Raw genomic sequence first — 18,996 nt, forward strand, 5'->3', positions numbered from 1 at the left:
GCTCTGAGTACTGAGGACAAGCAGGGCTCTGTAAACTGAGGACATGCAGGTCTCTGTGCACTGAGGACAAGCAGGGCTCTGTGCAGTGAAGACAAGCAGGGCTCTGTCCACTGAGGACAAACAGAGCTCTGTACAGTGAGAACAAGCAGGGCTCTGTACAGTGAGGACAAGCAGGGCTCTGATCACTTAGGACAAGTAGGACTCTGTGCACTGAGGACAAGCAGGGCTCTGTGCAGTGAGGATAAGCAGGGGTCTGTACACTGAGGACAAGCAGGGCTCTGTACACTGAGGACAAGCAGGGCTCTGTGCACTGAGGAAAAGCAGGGCTCTGTACATTGAGGACAGGCAGGGCTCTGTGCACTGAGGACAAGCAGTGATCTGCACACTGAGGACAAGTAGGGCTCTGTGCACTGAGGACAAGCAGGGCAGCGACAGAAGATGGGTATGACACACAGCTCCCTTTGGCTGAGTTGGTGGAGCCTGGGCTGTCTGAAACAGGGAGTGGCATGCCACTGGGAGATGCAGCAGGCTGGACCACCAGCCTCAACAATGTCTGCTTCAGGAGCCTGAACGCTCACAACACCACCTCTCACGTCACTATCCTCATCACTACTTGCCCGCCTAGCAGAGGAAGTGGCGGATGTCTCCTCCACTTCTTGGCTGGGCAGTAGCTGCTGACTGTCCTCTATTAGATCGTCCTTAGTGAATAGTGGAGCTGAACCCAAAGCATAAGATATTTCTGTGGGGGAGGGAACAGCATAGGACAAAGGCAATGGGAGGACAGGGACTGCTCCTGGGCCATGTCAACTGAGGGTTGTGTCAGAGGAACCCACCAAAAGTTGACTGGGGGTGTCAGATTTCACTTGTGATGAAGTGAATGACCATGTTAAGCAGTCGATGATGGAAGATGGGTTTCTAGTCAAGACACGACCACTAGCTCATACCGGGAGCTCAGGCCTCTCGCTGCAACTCCTGCCGCCGCTCGCCCCTAGCCCGCTGCGACCTCTACCTGATAAATTTAGGCCTCTGTCATTCCTCTGTGCATCACGATAAAAACAAGCAATCTCCAGGTAGCAGAGTGGGATCAATGGAAGCGCAGAGACAAGATAAAAAGTTATAAGGATTTATTTCCCATAATGCAACGCGTTTCACGGTCACCCGCTTCCTCAGGACCGTGAAACGCGTTGCATCTGCGTTTGACAGATCTATGGAACAGTGGGCTGTGCAAATGAAAATGACTGATGGGCCCCCAACAGATTCCCCCCCCCCCCCCCATCAAAGTCTTTGCTGAGGTGCAGTCGAGCCTAAGAGTGTGTCTGGAGTCATATTAGGCCTCAAGTCAAGTCTACAAGTAAGCTACAGTCACAGCTTAGTCTGTCTCCAGTCAAGTCAACTCAGTCACTGTCATCTATTGTCAAGTCAACGGGGCCTGCACTAATTTGTCCAAAACCACTGCAAGTCCCAGCAAGCCCTTAAGGTCTCTGAAGTCACTGTAGGCCTGGCTACACTGTATAGACTGTACCATCTGTCACTCAGTAAAGCTATTGTTGTCTGTAACTTGGCATCTGAGTCATTATTGCCCCCATGCCTAGCCCAGGATCCAGCGGTATACCTTCGAGTGGTATTGAGTATAAACCACGCCCTGGCGTCACGAATACAAGGGGTTAATGCCATCTGCCCCTAGGGTAATTCCATCTGCCCTGTATCTCACACCCCATACCACATAGAAGTTCTGGAAGAGTCGTGGCTCTACAAAAGCTCCCAAAACTCTCTCATTGTATCTTCAGCTTCATAGAAGAGAGGAAATGTTCTCTGCACAATACATTATAGCTGAACATATACTGAGAGGCATCAATCACTTCTGTTCTCCTTACACCTACTATATGTCTAGAGTTTCTAGACTCGTAACCTGTGCTTCACATTTGTATTAATAATTCTGTATTTCCCTTAGCAAACATGTATTGGCACAAGTTATTTGTTTTTGACATTCCACTAATTCTTTGCAATGTTTTGTCTCTTTCCTTGGTGTAAAGTGTGAATCAAGAGGATCTGAAGAGGGCAGGGAAAGAAAAGGTCAGTCACACTGATAAGAGTAAAAAGTCAATAAATGATCCGAGACAAATGCAGTATACCCATCCCTCTTCTGTGTATACTATTTGTTTTGTTTTAACAGCATATTCAGCCAGACAGAGATGTATACTGCTCTGTATCAATAAACGTATGTATAACCATTGATGTTACTTTTCTCTTTATCCCTGATGAAGCTGGTTTAACCAGATAGGGTTTATCCACGTTCCTGTATTAACTCAGCCTCCAGTCACTAGACTTGAGACTGGGAGCACTTAAAGGGGTTGTCCAGGAAAAAAAACCTTTTTTTATGTATCAACTAGCTCCAGAAAGTTAAACGGATTTGTAAATTGCTTCTATTAAGAAATCTTAATCCTTTCAGCACTTATGAGCTGCTGAAGTTGAGTTGTTCTTTTCTGTCTAAGTGCTCTCTGATGACACCTGTCTCGGGAACTGTCCAGAGTAGGAGCAAATCTCCATAGCAAACCTCTTCTACTCTGTGCAGTTCCCGAGACAAGCAGAGATGTCAGCAGAGAGCACTGTTGCCAGACAGAAATGAACAACTCAACATCAGCAGTTGATAATTATTGGAAGGATTAAGATTTTTTAATAGAAGGAATTTACTAATCTGTTTAACTTTCTGGAGCCAGTTGGTATATAAAAAAAAAAAAAAAAAGTTTTTTCCTGGAATACCCCTTTAATTTGTTGATGTAAGGCAGCATAATAGGCCGAGATGTCAGGACTAGGGTTGCCACCTGGATGGTATTTTACCGGTACAGCCGGTATTTCGGCCACCCTGACAGTATTTTTATATTAAAAATAACAGCCATGCAATGGGCGGTATTTATCCAACAAATCCTCCAACTTGTGGATTGTTGCACCATATACTATCCCAGTGTTTCCCAACCAGAGCGCCTCCATCTGTTACAAAACTACAACTCCCAGCATGTTGTACTATATAGTAGTATATAGTATAGGTCAGTGTTTCCCAACCAGAGTGCCTCCAGCTGTTACAAAACTACAACTCCCAGCATGTTGTACTATATAGTAGTATATAGTATAGGTCAGTGTTTCCCAACCAGAGCGCCTCCATCTGTTACAAAACTACAACTCCCAGCATGTTGTACTATATAGTAGTATATAGTATAGGTCAGTGTTTCCCAACCAGAGTGCCTCCAGCTGTTACAAACCTACAACTCCCAGCATGTTGTACTATATAGTAGTATATAGTATAGGTCAGTGTTTCCCAACCAGAGTGCCTCCAGCTGTTGGATAACTACAACTCCCAGCATGCCCGCACAGCCGTTGGCTGTGCGGGAATGCTGGGAGTTGTAGTTATGCAACAGCTGAAGGCACTCTGGTTGGGAAACACTGACCTATACTATATACTACTATATAGTACAACATGCTGGGAGTTGTAGTTTTCAGTTGGAGCAGCTGCTGACCCACAGGCTGTATCAGGGCATGATGGGAGTTGTAGTTAGTAACTAACTGCAACTCCCGTATTTGCTTAAAAAAAAAAAATGGATCAAAAAGTTACATCAAAATAAAAATGGTAGTTTTAAAAACTACAGATCGGGTGCAAAAATTTTGCCCTCATACAGGCCCGTATAAAAATAAAAAAAAGTTATAAGGGTCAGAATAGGACCCAGAGATCGCCCGGAGATCGCGGGGGTCCCCAGCAGTGTGCCCCCTGCAATCTAACATCTTATCTCCTATGTTTTTGATAGGGGATAAGGTGTTTCTTGCGTGAGTACCCCTTTAATCTAGATATTTTGCTTTCATTTTTTTTTTATCATTTGCAGATCATTAATAATTATATCGATCCTTTAATTTCCAAAATTCCACAACTTTTCCTTCTTGGTGTTATAGTTTCAGTATTGATCAGTATAGAAATGGTGCCCCTGAATTAATATTACATGGGGAATACAAGTAGTTAATAAAACAGACATTTCAGGAGTGCCGATAAGTCTCTTATAGGAAACACAGTTTTTTTTCTACACTTTTCCATGACCTTCACAATGTCAAAGGCCAGAAGATAAAACTGAGATTAATTTGTAGTCAGAGGATACAGGAGTTAAAGTATATAGAATGGATAGAAAGATGGATAGATAGAATGGATAGAAAGGATATAGGATAAGTCATAGGATATAGGATAAGTCAAAGGACAGAGGATAAGTCATAGGATATAGGATAAGTCAAAGGACAGAGGATAAGTCATAGGATATAGGATAAGTCAAAGGACAGAGGATAAGTCAAAGGACAGAGGATAAGTCATAGGATATAGGATAAGTCAAAGGACAGAGGATAAGGCCGGAAGGCATCATTAGGAAGAACTCACTTGGAAATGTACTTGTCCTTCCCACAGGGGACCAGTGATATGTCCAGCGACTGCTCCATGTGTTCATCCCTTAGTCTATGGGAGGGAGAGCCTGAAATAGAATATCGTCAGATAACATTGTGAGTAATATTATCCAGGGCAGGAACACAGTTATAGGCCAATTGGATGGAGTCTCAGTATGTTATCTATCTATAACATTTGATTTTAACATTTGATTTTTCTTGGTACCATTTTTGTGATACTTGCAACCCTTTAAACATTTTTTTTTATTATTGCATATACAGTCATGGCCGTAAACGTTGGCACCCCTGAAACTTTTCTAGAACATGAAGTATTTCTCACAGAAAAGGATTGCAGTAACATGTTTTGCTATACACATGTTTATTCCCTTTGTGTGTATTGGAACTAAACCAAAAAAAGGGAGGGAAAAAAAGCAAATTGGACATAATGTCACCAAACTCCAAAAATGGGCTGGACAAAATTATTGGCACCCTTTTAAAATTGTGGAAAAATAAGATTGTTTCAAGAATGTGATGCTCCTTTAAACTTACCTGGGGCAAGTAACAGGTATGGGCAATATAAAAATCATACCTGAAAGCAGATACAAAGGAGAGAAGTTCACTTAGTCTTTGCATTGTGTGTGTGTGTGTGTGTGTGTGTGTGCCACACTAAGCATGGACAACAGAAAGAGGAGAAGAGAACTGTCTGAGGACTTGAGAACCAAAATTGTGGAAAAATATCAACAATTTCAAGGTTACAAGTCCATCTCCAGAGATCTAGATTTGCCTTTGTCCACAGTGCGCAACATTATAAAGAAGTTTGCAACCCATGGTCCTGTAGCTAATCACCCTGGGCGTGGACGGAAGAGAAAAATTGATGAAGGGTATCAACGCAGGATGGTGGATAAGCAGCCCCAAACAAGTTCCAAAGATATTCAAGCTGTCCTGCAGGCTCAGGGAGCATCAGTGTCAGCGCGAACTATCCATGGACATTTAAATGAAATTAAACTCTATGGCAGGAGACCCAGGAGGTGACACAGAGACAAAAAAAAAAAGCAAGACTACATTTTGCCAAAATGAACTTGAGTAAATCAAAATCCTTCTGGGAAAATGTGTTGTGGACAGATGAGACCAAGATAGAGCTTTTTGGTAAAGCACATCATTCTACTGTTAACTGAAAACAGATTGAGCCATACAAAGTAAAGAACACAGTACCTACAGTGAAATATGGTGGAGGTTCAATGATGTTTTGGGGTTGTTTTGCTGCCTCTGGCACTGGGTGCCTTGAATGTGTGAAAAGCATCATGAAATCTGAGGATTACCAATGGATTTTGGGCTGCACTGTACAGTCCAGTGTCAGAAAGCTGGGTTTGCGTCCGAGATCTTCGGTCTTCCAGCAGGACAATGGCCCCAAACATACGTCAAAAAGCCCCCAGAAATGGATGGCAACAAAGCACTGGAGTGTTCTGAAATCCCATTGAACATCTGTGGAGAGATCTTGAAATTGCTGTTGGGAAAAGGCGCCCTTCCAATAATAGAGACCTAGAGCAGTTTGCAGAGGAAGAGTGGTCCAACATTCCGGCTGAGAGGTGTAAGAAGCTTATTGATGGTTATAGGAAGCGTCTGATTTCAGTTATTTTTTTCAAAGGGTGTGCAACCAAATATTAAGTTATGGGTGCCAATAATTTTGTCCAGACCATTTTTGGAGTTTGGCGTGACAATATGTCCAATTTGCTTAGTTTCCTCCCTTTTTTGGTTTAGTACCAATACACACAAAGGGAATAAACATGGGTATAGCAAAACATGTGTTACTGCAATCCTTTTCTGTGAGAAATACTTAATTTTCTTGAAAAATTCCAGGGGTGCCAACATTTATGGCCATGACTGCATATTTCAAGTAACAGAAAGTGGTTAAAAAGGTATTCCAGGTATTAACATTTATCATCAGTCTGGGAGAGATGTATTAAATTATTAAATGTCAGAATAACAGTTGTCTGGCTGTTTCAGCTGGCGCGTATCAATAAACCCTGGGTAAGGAAAGTAGTGCTGGACAGTATGACCAAAAATGTATATCACAGAATTTTTCTAAATTACGGCGGTTTCACAGTATTTAATGGTATTTCGGGGGGGGTCCTCAGTATAGTGTCAGGTGGTCGGGTATCCTCACCATGGTACCCGGGGTCTCAGTCAGGCCGCCCGGTAACTCTCCTCCATGTCTCCGCAGTTCTGCTCAAGTTTCCCGCACGCCCCGGAAGTCATGTGCCCACTGGGAGTTGTAGTCCCCTCCCAGCTCCTCACAGCCAGTTCAATGCGTCTTGGACTACACTTCCCAGAGACGTTGTGCGGCTGGACGTTTCTCTACGCCATCACGCATTGGAGTCGGTTGATATGGAAACGGTATTGCGGTATGTGAGAAATTCATATCGTTAAGAAAAAACACACCGGTATACCGCCCAGCACTAAAGGAAAGTATAGTGATGTTTGAGCATGCTCTCTGCCACTCCAATCAGATGTTCAATGGTAAACTTTATACTGGCTTGTACATGAGTTGTCTTGAGCAGGGGGACCTTGCGGGCACTGCAGGATTTTATTCCTCCACGGTGTAGTGTGTTACCAATTGTTTTCTTGGTAACACACTACAGCGATCTTGAGATCATTAACAATATCCTCCCATGTAGTTCCGGGTCTATTTTCTCACTTCTCTTTCCGTGCTGGAAACATGGATATTCTGCAGAATCCTGTGTAATTCAATATTCCGTGCCGAACTCCGCATTGGAAATTTTTTCATGTGAACATGGCCAATGAGTCTTAAACAAGGTTAGGACTGTATGATACATTTAATAATATTTTAAGTTCCTTAAGCACCTTATTTTCTGTCCGCCAACACAAAATACTCTAATAGTGCCCCTCTCGAGACTAGACTCTGGATCCGCCCCTTGTCCAGAGCAGGAACAATTCCCCATAAGAAACCTTTCCTGCTCTGGACAGTTTCTGACATGGAAAGAGGTGTCAGCAGAGAGCACCGGGGTCAGACAGAAAAGAATTTCAAAAAGAAAAGAATACAGCAGCTGAAAAGTACTGGAAGGATTAAGATTTTTAAATAGAAGTAATTCACAAATCTGTTTAACTTTCTGGCACCAGTTGATTTAAAAAAAAAAATGTTTTCCACCGGAGTACACCTTTAAGCAAGAAAAGATCTTAAAACTGGTTAGGAACTGAAAGCAAATACATTACAAAAGTTTCAAAACTTTTACTTACATAAAGCTGGACAATTCCTAAGGAACCAATAGACTAAAAATTCATGCTATCGAATACACAGTCGCATTTTCAAGAATTCCAGTAGAAATACCTGCTCCAAGCGCATGTAACCGTAGCCTAATACACTCCACAGATGTGCGCACTTCGGCGTGTTGTTACAATGTCAGAATTTCTCTTCCTTTTTTGAAAATTGTATAAGGGCTTCCTGTTTGTAGACATGAAACTATAGACGTGGTCCTGTCATTGAGCCATGTGATGGGAGAGTCACTTCCTTCCTAAAGTCACAGAGTTTCCGCTCTTACACGCTGATGGGGGAGCGATTGACAAAGGATAGGGCGCACGTGTAGTAATAGCTGTCACAATGGTATCTCCTCACCTTCTAGTTAGATAAGATGACGAAGGTCATTGTTCTTAGAGCTTGGGGGAAAATTTGCAGAACCTGCAGAAAATTGGCTATAAGCTACTGAAATAGTTGACATCTATGGCTGGAATTGAAATGTGGATCATGGGTGGTAAAGTAAGACTGCTCGCTATATCTGTGGTGGTTTTAAAGGGGTACTCCGGTGGAAATTTTTTTTTTTAAATCAACTGGTGCCAGAAAGATAAACAGATTTGTAAATTACTTCTATTTAAAAATCTTAATCCTTCCAGTACTAATCAGCTTATGTATGCTACACAGGAAGTTGTATAGTATTTTTCTGCCTGACCACAGTGCTCTCTGCTGACACCTCTGTCCATTTCAGGAACTGTCCAGAGTAGGAACAAATCCCCAAAGCAAACATCTCCTGCTCTGGACAGTTCCTGACATGGGCAGAGGTGTCAGCAGAGAGCACTGTGGTCAGACAGAAAAGAAATTCAAAAAGAATAGAACTTCCTGTGGAGAATACAGAAGCTGATAAGTACTGGAATGGTTAATATTTTCAAATAGAAGTAAATGACAAATCTGTCTAACTTTCTGGCACCAATTGATTTAAAAAAAAAAATAGTTTTCCACCGGAGTACCCCTTTAATGGGTTGTATCATGGAAACAATGGAATCCATTTGACCTAATGAGATTTATGGACAGGGATTGTCATGGTAAGACTGCCACTTTAATAACTAGCATTTGAAAGCGTCCTAAAGGGGTTGTGCCACCATAAACACTTATCCTTATCTACAAGATAGGGATAAGTGGATATTGATGGGGTCCAACTTCTGGGAACACCCGTGATCTCAAGAAGAGGACTCCTGAAGTTCCCCACCGAATGAAGTAGCAGTCAAGTATGCATACTGCTGTCCACTCATCACATCATCACATATCCAAAAGACAATAAATGAAATGGCAGCGAACATAGTCATTTTTGAGATTCCGGGGGCTCCCAGCAGTCAGACCTCCTTTGACCATACACTTTATACCTTATTCTGTAGATGGAGCATAAGTGTTCATAGTAACCCCTCACCTTTAAAGTGTACCTGTCACTTAAAAAAATTAATTTGACATGTCCTAGAGATATGTGAAAAGTTTTGATCAGTCAAGGTCTGAGTGTAAAGACCCCAACCAATTGTTAGAACGAGTGGGAAGATATGCATGCCTGACGGAGGCAATCCCATTGACTCACATGGTGGGGGAGATTTATCAAAAGCTTTCATTTTTCTGAGGACTTTTTAAAAATGAACGAAGCAATCTGATTGGTTGCTAGGGGCAACTGGCCAACTTTTCCTATACACACGTTTTGATAAACCTCCCCCCCCCCCGGTAAGTTTGCCTTGCAGAACATGCTCTTCTCCCAGCAAGTTCTAGCTATCGGTCATGGTCTGAACACCCCCCATCTAGGCCTCTTAGTTTTTGATGTAGTATAGGCCATGTTTACACACAGTTTTTGGGCCCGTCCTTTTACCAACAAAATAAATGGCCTATATTTGTAGCTATCTTTTGGTAATAAGACAGACATTAAATAATACCATGCGTGCATTACCAATCCTTTTTCCCATTGAGTTCCATATTAAATAAAAACTGTAAAATGTAAAACAAAAACACCCTGGTGTGCCCCTAGTGAAGACCCTCAAGGATATACAGAGCAGGATAAAATATAAATTGTTGCCCTTACCAGATGGTGTTGTGCTAAGAGCACACCTAGAGCAGCATGTAGAGAGAAAACGTCCGATGAGCAGGATCGGTACGGGGATCCCTACGTCCGGTAAGGTTAATGTGTAGAAAGCTCAAATATTGACCTGTTGCCTGACGCGTTAATCAGACCGACGTGAAGGTATCAAGTAGATTTATTTATTCATTCATAGAAACGTGTTTCAATCCTGAACCAGGATCTTGATAAGGTTATGGTAATAGTTATGGTAATAATAACCTGATGATCCTGGTCCGAGATCGAAACACGTTGTTTGTATGAATAAATAAATCTACTTGATACCTTCACGTTGGTCTGATTAACGCGTCAGGCAACAGGTCAATATTTGAGCTTTGTACATATCTTAAACAAAAAGAGAGTCGTTTTTTGGCTGTCTTATGTACCAGAAAACATCCAAATAATGGAAAAATGTTTTGGGGTACAACAGAAAATTAGGTGTAAAAATAACCTCAGGATGCAAAGATTGAGGAGATGTTTTAGTCTTTCAATTAAACTTTTTCTTCTTTATGGATAAACTCTTTTGCTTGGCCCAAATATGGATGCAGAAGAAGGGTTCACGTGTGGTATAAGACAAAATCTGCAGCAAGTCTGCATCCAAATCCAAACCATCCACATGTGAGACACATGGATCAAGTAATATGTAGGCCATGGCATAAAATGACACCACATGTGACTATACCCCTTAAATCATCACATGCAAAGTGCCATTATATATAACAATATATCAATCTGCCCAGCTCCCCCTGCTTCTTTAACTTGCTGCTGATAGGTCAGACATCATTTTCATGGTAACTGGTTCCCTTTAAAGTGGGACCCGTCTGCATATAGTACTAACTAATGGTTATGTGTGAACATGTGAACAAGTCAACCTGTTTGCCCCAATTGGCTAACTATTTTTCACCTTAAATAAACGGGAATTTTTTACACAGATGTACAGGTAGTTTCCATCTAATTTTCTCGTCTATGCTGCCCAGTCTGCATATAGCTCTACATTTGCAAGGGACCATTCACATGGCAGAGTGGAATCTAAAGAAACAATTCCACTCGGAAACTATGTTGCAGCACCCTCCCATTATTTTCAGTGGGATTCTGCTACACTGTGCACACAGCAGAATTTCTGCGGCAGAAAACTCTACCGAACATGGAAATTCAAATTCTGAAAAATTGAATATGTTCATTCTTTTAGCAGAATTCGCTCGGATAGGCATTGCGGTCAATGGAGATGGCACATGTCAGAGTGGTCCTAGCACCAACTGAATCAGCACCTGCCGTGCAAAGAATGTCTGTTGTGTGAATGGGACCTATATGTCAGCTACAGAGTCTACAACTGCATGAAAATGGTGGAGCCACATGAGAGGAGAGAAGGACAGACGACCCCCCCCTCCCCCCCCCCCCCATAGAGATTGTTCTTATTGCTGTATACAAAGTACTCTAAGGGTACATTCACACTACAGAATTCCACGAGCGGAATTCCGCGGTGTGAACTTAACATTAGTGTGAATGGGTCTTCGCAAGACCCGTTCACACTGCGGAATTTCCACGGCGGACAATTCCGCCGCTGAAATTGTTCCGCGCAAAGAAAGAACATGTTCATTTTTTGCGCGGATTCCGCAAGCACTGCATAGCTGTCAATGGTGACGGCTCAATGCCCTGCAGCCCTAGCGCTGAAGTACCCCCGGTGGCGGCCGCCAGACAGAATCTCCGCTCGCCGAATTCAGCGAGCGGAGATTCTGCAGTGTGAACGCACCCTTAGGCTATGTTCACACCTCGGAATTTGTGTGTGGAATTCCGCATTGGAATTCTGCACAAAGATTCCACAGCAGCAGAGTCCCATCATATTCAATGGATTCTGCTGCGTTGTGCCAGATGTTTCTGACAATTTCCATGTTGGCAATTTCTGTAGTCTCTGCATGGAATGCATTGCTGTCTATGAGACGTCACATTCCCATGTAGTCATGTTATGCCGGCGCCCACAGTCTGTGGAATGTCCGCACGGAGATTTTCCTTGCAGACATTCCAACATGTGAACATAGCCCAAGACACTTACTGCTAGGACACTTACAGCCGCATATGCTAGGATCCTTATTTTACCTCGATATTTCTTATGTATTTATCCTTATATTTTCAGGCCAAAAAGTGAGATTGTAGCGGAAACAGAGCGAAGTAGCGAAACCTTTCATTGGGGTTTTCCAATTTCCTTCTGCTGGGGGGATCCAAACCCACTGCTGGCAGACATACAGGGAGGAAACCTGGACCACAAATAACAGTGGGGGAGATTTATCAAAACCTGTGCAGAGGAAGAGTGGTGCAGTTGCCCATAGCAACCAATCAGATCGCTTCTTTCATTTTCCACAGGCCTCTAAAGAGGCCTGTGGAAAATGAAAGAAGCAATCTGATTGGTTGCTATGGGCAACTGCACCACTCTTCCTCTGCACAGGTTTTGATAAATCTCCCCCAGTGTGTATATGTGGCCCTACAATGCAAAATTACAATAGTGATAAAACGAAAAAGACAATTGATTGACATCATGTACGAGGCGCTAACCTGTCCTGGGTAGGTTGTAATAAAACGTGTTCTGTACATACATATAAAGAAGGAATTATGAAGTGACAAGAACAGCAGTGAAATGCTGACAGGAAACCACATCACAGCAAGTAAAAAAAGAAAATGAGGAAGTGCTGCCAGCTAACAAAGCGCCATATAGTGCAGCTGCTTTAGACCTCGACCCTCTCTGGGCGTCACTATATTGTGACATGATGTGTTTTTTGCACATAGTACTATAGCGTTAAAGGGATTATATCAGCTGTATTTGCTGATATGGGCTGCAGACTCTTTGATAGCTGTTAGGCAAAGGTCTCAAACTCGCGGCCGTGGCCATTTGTGACCCGCGGATCGGGATTTTGCGGCTCGCTGCACAGTGGCGTAGCAAGGGGGGCCCCGTACTCGAGCATGGGGGGAGCGGAAGCTGTAAGCTCCCGCTCCTCCCTTCACTAACCTTCCTCACACGCTGTGAGTACACAACGTGTAAGCCGCGGGGACACGATCCACGGCAGCCTGGTGCGATGACGTCATATAATCGTGCCGGCGCCTGGAGATCCTGTTCCCGCGGCTCGCTTATGTGGTGGCCCAGTACAGGAGTTATACCCTTGTACCCTTGCTGCCCTGTCAGGCAGCCTCCCTGCAGTGTCCCCCGGCACCACCACACCTGTCCCCTTATGTATATATATTTTTTCTGCCATGTGTTATACTGTAAAATGTATATAAGAGTGTTATTGCTTTAAGAAATGTTAACATGTGATCACCAGTTGTCATGTGAGTGTAATCCGTGAGGTATCAGTGACCATGTGACTTAAGGGTGATCTATGGGACCCCTCCTAGTCTCCCCCATTTAAGCCCTGGGTGGAGCTAGCTCGCTCTCTTTTGCTCTTGATTTCCAGTTAAGTCTTTGCTAAGGTCCCGTGCAGTTAAGTCCTAGAGTGTGTCTGGAGTCATAGGAGGCCTCAAGTCCGTCCTGCAGCCACAAGTCTACACGTAAGCTACAGTCACAGCTTAGTTAGTCTCAAGTCAAGTCAGTCACTGTTATCTATTGTCAAGTCAACCTCCATGGGCCTGGCTACACTGTATAGACTGTTCCATCTGCCACACAATAAAGCTACCGTTGTCCGTAACTTGGCATCGGAGTTATTATTGCCCTGTGCCTAGCCCAGGATCCAGCAGTATACCTTTGGGTGGTATTGAGAATAAACCACGCCCTGGCGCCATGAATACAAGGGGTTAATGCCATCTGCCCCTAGGGTAATTCCTTATGTGGCTAGTCCCATACATTTACATTAGCTTTAAACTACAATTTACAAGTCAGATGTGACTTAGATTCATGTGAAAGCGGCCTGAGCCTGTTCCATGTGCCTCATTTGGTGACCCTGTCATGTCAACCTGAGGTCAGATCCCCTACAACCATCCAGCTAAGGCTAGGTTCATACTGCGTTGAATTCCATCAGGATGCCGATGTACATTGTAACCGAGAGCAACAGATGCCATTTATTTCAATGGCCTTGGTCATATGTGCTGTTTTTAGCGGTCTCAAAGACGCAGTCTGCTGCATTATCCAGCCCCCTAAAAAATAGCATGAAACAGCTCGAACGTTCAATCCATTCAGGCCATTGAAATGAATGTCACCTGTTACAGTGTACGTCAGCATCCTATTTTCTGCGGGATACGTCTGACGGAAGCCCTAATGCAGTGTGAACCCAGCTGTAGGCCATGTTCACACAGCAGAAATTTTGAGGAATGTCCAGCTGGAAAACACAGGAGGACATTCTGGAAATAGGAGGCGTGGGCAGAACATGCTGGCGCTAGAACCATTCTGAAGTGCGCCAATTCCATAGAAATTCCGCTTACTAAAATGTACTGTATAGTGAATGGGTTTCTGTTCACACTTCAGAATTTGTAAAGCGGAATTTGTGAATGGAAAATCCTCTTGAAAATTTCCTCCTGAAGAATGGCGTTGCCCATTCTTCAGATGGAAATACTCACGGAACACATTGCAGTCTATTGGAGACTGCAGTGTCCGCGCGGTCTTAGCGCTGGCTGCACTCGAAATCTCCAGGTGGAAATTTTCTGCCCGGAGATTCCGTAGTCTGAACCTAGCCTTAGACTCTCTTCATTTTTGACTCCCATTAGTTGTATCGGTCAGCATCCTGCCAAAAACAGGGTGCCAATGAGAGCAGCGGATGCCATTTCATTTCATTTCGTATGTGTTAATTACAGCGAACTCAAAAGCACGGTCTGCTGGGTTGTCCCGTCCTTTTAAAATGGTGCATACATCCTGAAGTGAGTCACTAGGTGAATCCATTCGGTCCATCGAAATGAATGGCGCTCGCTGCTCTCCATTACAGTAAACATCGGCATCTCGGTTTCGGTGGGATACTGTTGGACACGTCTAAGGCCGCTCTTACGTGCAGTGTTAGCAGTCATGGCAAAGCGCTGCATTTATCATTATTGGCAGCTGATTCTTTAGTTGGCGCTTTAAGCAGCGACTTGGCCCGTTAATTCGCCAGCGTTAACCACTAGCACTGGCAATTCCTCAATAACTACCGGCTGCACCTGGACTTGATACTGCTTAAAGGGGTACTCTGTTTTTTTAAATGAACTGGTGCCAGAAAGTTAAACAGATTTGTAAATTACTTCTATTAAAAAATCTTAATCCTTCCAGTAATTATTAGCAGCTGTATGTTACAGAGGAAATTCTTTGCTTTTTGAATTTCTTATTTGTCTTGTCCACAGTGCTCTCTGCTGACACCTCTGTCCGTGTAAGGAACTGTCCAGAGCAGCATAGGTTTGCTATGAGGATTTTCTCCTGCTCTCGACAGTTCCTGATACGGGCATAAGATGTCAGCAGAGAGCACTGTGGACAAGACAAAAAACAAATTCAAAAAGAAAAGAATTTCCTCTGTAGCACACACCTGCTAAAAAGTACTGGAAGGATAAAGATTTTTTTTTATAGAAGTCATTTACAAATCTGTTTAACTTTCTGGCACCAGTTGATTTTAAAAAATGAATGTTTTCCACCAGAGTACCCCTTTAGGCTAGGACTCCACTGAGATTTTTGCCCTGCGATTTTTGTGGCATAAAAACGCCAGAAAAAATGCCAGAAAAACTGCCACAGTTTTTCCCTGCATTTTGGCATTTTTTTGTGGTGTTTTTACCTTTGTGTGTAATCTGCCTTTTTTTGGCCCCTTTTGCATTTTTTTAAATAGTTGGGTACAAAAAAAAAAAAGGGATGCAGTAGGGATGTAAAAATGTATTTAACTAAATGTTTATTTTTTATAACAAAGTTTTAATAGTTTTTTTGTAACGAGTGTGTGTTTAACTTTTCTTTCAATTTTTTTATGTAGTACTACTACTCCCAGCATGGAACACACTGTTCCATGCTGGGAGTAGTAGTACCTGTACTATAGACATATCGCCCCGGGTGTATGTCTGACACCTGATGCAATCGTCCATTATATAGCAGAGAAGCAGAGCGGCACTATACAGCGCTCACACCTCTGCTCTGTACTCTGAGTGATGTTCTATTCATATTTTCCACCTAGAGCTGTGATTGGCCGGATGGTTGCAGCCAATCGCAGCTCTGAGGAAAAGATCAATGAATGAGTGGCCGGCCCGGAGCATAGTGCAGAGCAGGGATGTGAGCGATGTATACAGCCGCTCCATCTCTGTTATAGATAGGACGATCACAGCGGGTGTCAGTAGTGACATCCACTGTGATGTCTGCAGGTACTACTACTCCCAACATGGAGCACACTCTGCTCCATGCTGGGAGCTGTAGTACCTGCATTAATAGACAGATCACAGCGAGTGTAACTTCTGACACCTGCTGCGATCTGTCTATTAATGCAGGTACTACAGCTCCCAGCATTAAGCAGAGTGTACTCCATGTTGGGAGCAGTAGTACTTGTAATTAAGGAAAGATCACTGCGGGTATCACTCCTGACACCTGCTGGCACCTCCGGTATAATGTATGGATGCGGCGGCCGCTCTCCTATGGTCCCCTGCACGCCGTAAATATACAAATTCCGATTTCTCACAGAGAGCTGTGATTGGCTGGAACCATCTGGCCAATCACAGCTCTGCGGGAAATATGAATATGTGTATATATAAGTCAGTGCAGGGGACCAAGAGTGGCCGCCGCACCTATACATTATACAGGAGGAACGCAACGGGCGATCTGTCAATTAGTACAGGTACTACTCCCATCATGGAACAGTGTGTTCCATGCTGGGAGTAGTAGTACTACCTAAAAAAATGTAAAAAAATTAAATAAAGTGAAAAACACACACACACTACATATTTATTATTGTTGGCTACATTTTTAGCGCTTTACCCGCTCACATAAATTGATCCCTGTTTAAAAATTAATAAACATTTCATAATAAAAAAGATACATTTCGTTAGATACAATTTTTTCCATCACTACTGTATCTTTTTTTATTATTTTTTTTTTATGGTACCCTACGAAATTTTTATAAAAAAAAGGTATCTCCATAATTTTTTGGGATCGCCAAAGTCCCAAAAAAAATAAAAACCACCTGCAAAAATGCAACATGGCGTTTTTCTTGGCGTTTTTGCTCTCCCATAGACTTCTATGGGAGGAAAACGCCACGATTTCAGGGCAAAAAACGCCAAACTAGGTTTTGTCGGGCGTTTTGAAAATCCAGCCTCTGAGCCCGAAATTGCTGAAAAACGCCAAAAGGATTTAAAAAACGCCAAACTGAAAAATGCCAAGTGAAGCTGGCATTTTGCAGTTTACTATTGACTTGCAGCTAACATCTGGCCGTGGCGCTTTTTCACTGAAAAAACGCTGTGCTGGAAAATTGGTGTTTTTAATGGCGTTTTTTCCAAAAAAAAAAAAATCTGTGGCGTTCCAGCCTTAAAGGGGTACTCCGATGAAAACCTTTTTTCTTTTAAATCAACTGGCTCCAGAAAGTTAAACAGATTTGTAAATGAATTCTATTAAAAAATCTTAATCCTTCCTGTACTTATTAGCTGCTGAATACTACAGAGGAAATTCTTTTCTTTTTGGAATGCTCTTTGATGACATCACGAGCACAGTGCTCTCTGCTGATGTTATTATAATAATAATAAGTCTTTATTTATCTATTGTTATCCTTAGTGGGATTTGAACCCAAGGCCCCAGCACTGCAAGGCAGCAGTGTTAACCACTAAGCCACTATGCTGCCCTTAGCATACATCAGTGTTCCAAAAAGAAAGGAATTTCCTCTGTAGTATTCAGCAGCTAATAAGAACTGGAAGGATTAAGATTTTTTAATAGAAGTAATTTACAAATATGTTTAACTTTCTGGCACCAGTTGATTTAAAAGAAAAAAGGTTTTCACCGGAGTACCCTTTTAAAGTGGTAACTCCAAGACCAGCCGGCAGTGATCATAAACATAGCGCTAGCTGTGGCCGCTAGCAATGCATGTACGAGGATACTTTTCTGAATACTAGGGCCCCACGATTTATAGAAGGGGGGGGCAGAACCCCCTGTTCCTTCTCACTGTTAGTGATGAGCGGCATTGGCCATATTCGAATTTGCGATATTTCGCGGATATATAGATGAATATTCGTCCTATATTCGCGAATTTTGCGTATTCGTTATATTCGCATATTCGAGAAAGAACACAGTGAGGGGGTGGGCAACTTTACTATTGGTTGCTAGGGATGTTGTTGATAACCTCTGACAAGTGTATTGGCATCATTCTAATTGGCCCACAAGTGAAAAGAAGGAATATGCGAATATGCGGGAAAAGTAAATATTCGTAATTTCGAATATATAGCGAATATATTCGCAGTATTGGAGAATTCACAAATTTGCGATAAAAATTCGAAATGCAAATATTTACGCCCAACACTACTCAGTACAGAGGAGTATGAATGATGGTGGTCAGGCATTCACAGTGCCGCCCAATTCAATGTCTGTGGGGCTGTCAGAGCCCAGCTATATCTGTCAGCCTCCTAGACTAGAAGAATGTTTCCCAACCAGGGTGCCTCCAGCTGTTGTAAAACTACAACTCCCAGCATGCCCGGACAGCCTTTGGCTGTCCGGCCATGCTGGGAGTTGTAGTTTTACAACAGCTGGAGGCACCCTGGTTGGGAAACACTGGACTAGAATGCAGAAGCACAGTACATTCTCAACTTCCACTCCATTTATACTCCTCCTTACTTTGATCATGCAGTGAGGAGGATTGGTGGGCTTGGGACCCCCATTATAGTAACCCCCGCAATCAGGTATTGGATACATGACCATTAGAATAATAATAATGACTCTTTATTTATATAGCGCACACAGACTCCGCAGCGCTGTACAGTGGTCCCTCAACATACGATGGTAATTCGTTCCAAAAGACCCATCGTTTGTCGAATCCATCGTATGTTGAGGGATCCGTGCAATGTAAAGTATAGGAAGCTGTACTTACCTGTCCCTGCCGCTCCGGACCAGGTCCTCACTGCTCCCGATGCTGTATGCTGCTCCGGTGTCTTCTTCGCGATCCTCCGGCTTCTTCCGCATCTTCTGCAGGGTCCGGGCCTCGCTTTCTGGTGACGTTATTACGCTGCTGCGCCGGCATGGCGTGCGTAGTGACATAATAACGACGCCGGAAAGCGAGGCCCGGACCCTGGAGAAGATGCGGAAGACGCCGGAGGATCGCAA

At 43.2% G+C, this 18,996-nt stretch overlaps 1 protein-coding gene across 2 annotated transcripts in view; it reads right to left on the reverse strand.

Moving 5' to 3' along the window:
• RASSF2 (Ras association domain family member 2) overlaps positions 1-18,996 on the reverse strand; it is a 64,735-nt gene that overhangs the window by 43,107 nt on the left and 2,632 nt on the right. The window contains exons 1-2 of one of the 2 annotated variants that reach the window (XM_056571391.1): positions 7,666-7,813; positions 4,409-4,499 (exon numbers count right to left, since the gene is read on the reverse strand). In XM_056571391.1, the coding sequence (XP_056427366.1) occupies positions 4,409-4,467 (59 nt within the window). In that variant the 5' untranslated portion in view covers positions 4,468-4,499; positions 7,666-7,813. Of the gene's footprint in view, positions 1-4,408; positions 4,500-7,665; positions 7,814-18,996 lie in introns of those variants that run through there. The other variant, XM_056571390.1, reaches the window with a different exon arrangement.

Source organism: Hyla sarda, chromosome 4, assembly GCF_029499605.1.
Source record: "Hyla sarda isolate aHylSar1 chromosome 4, aHylSar1.hap1, whole genome shotgun sequence".
NCBI lineage: Eukaryota > Metazoa > Chordata > Amphibia > Anura > Hylidae > Hyla > Hyla sarda.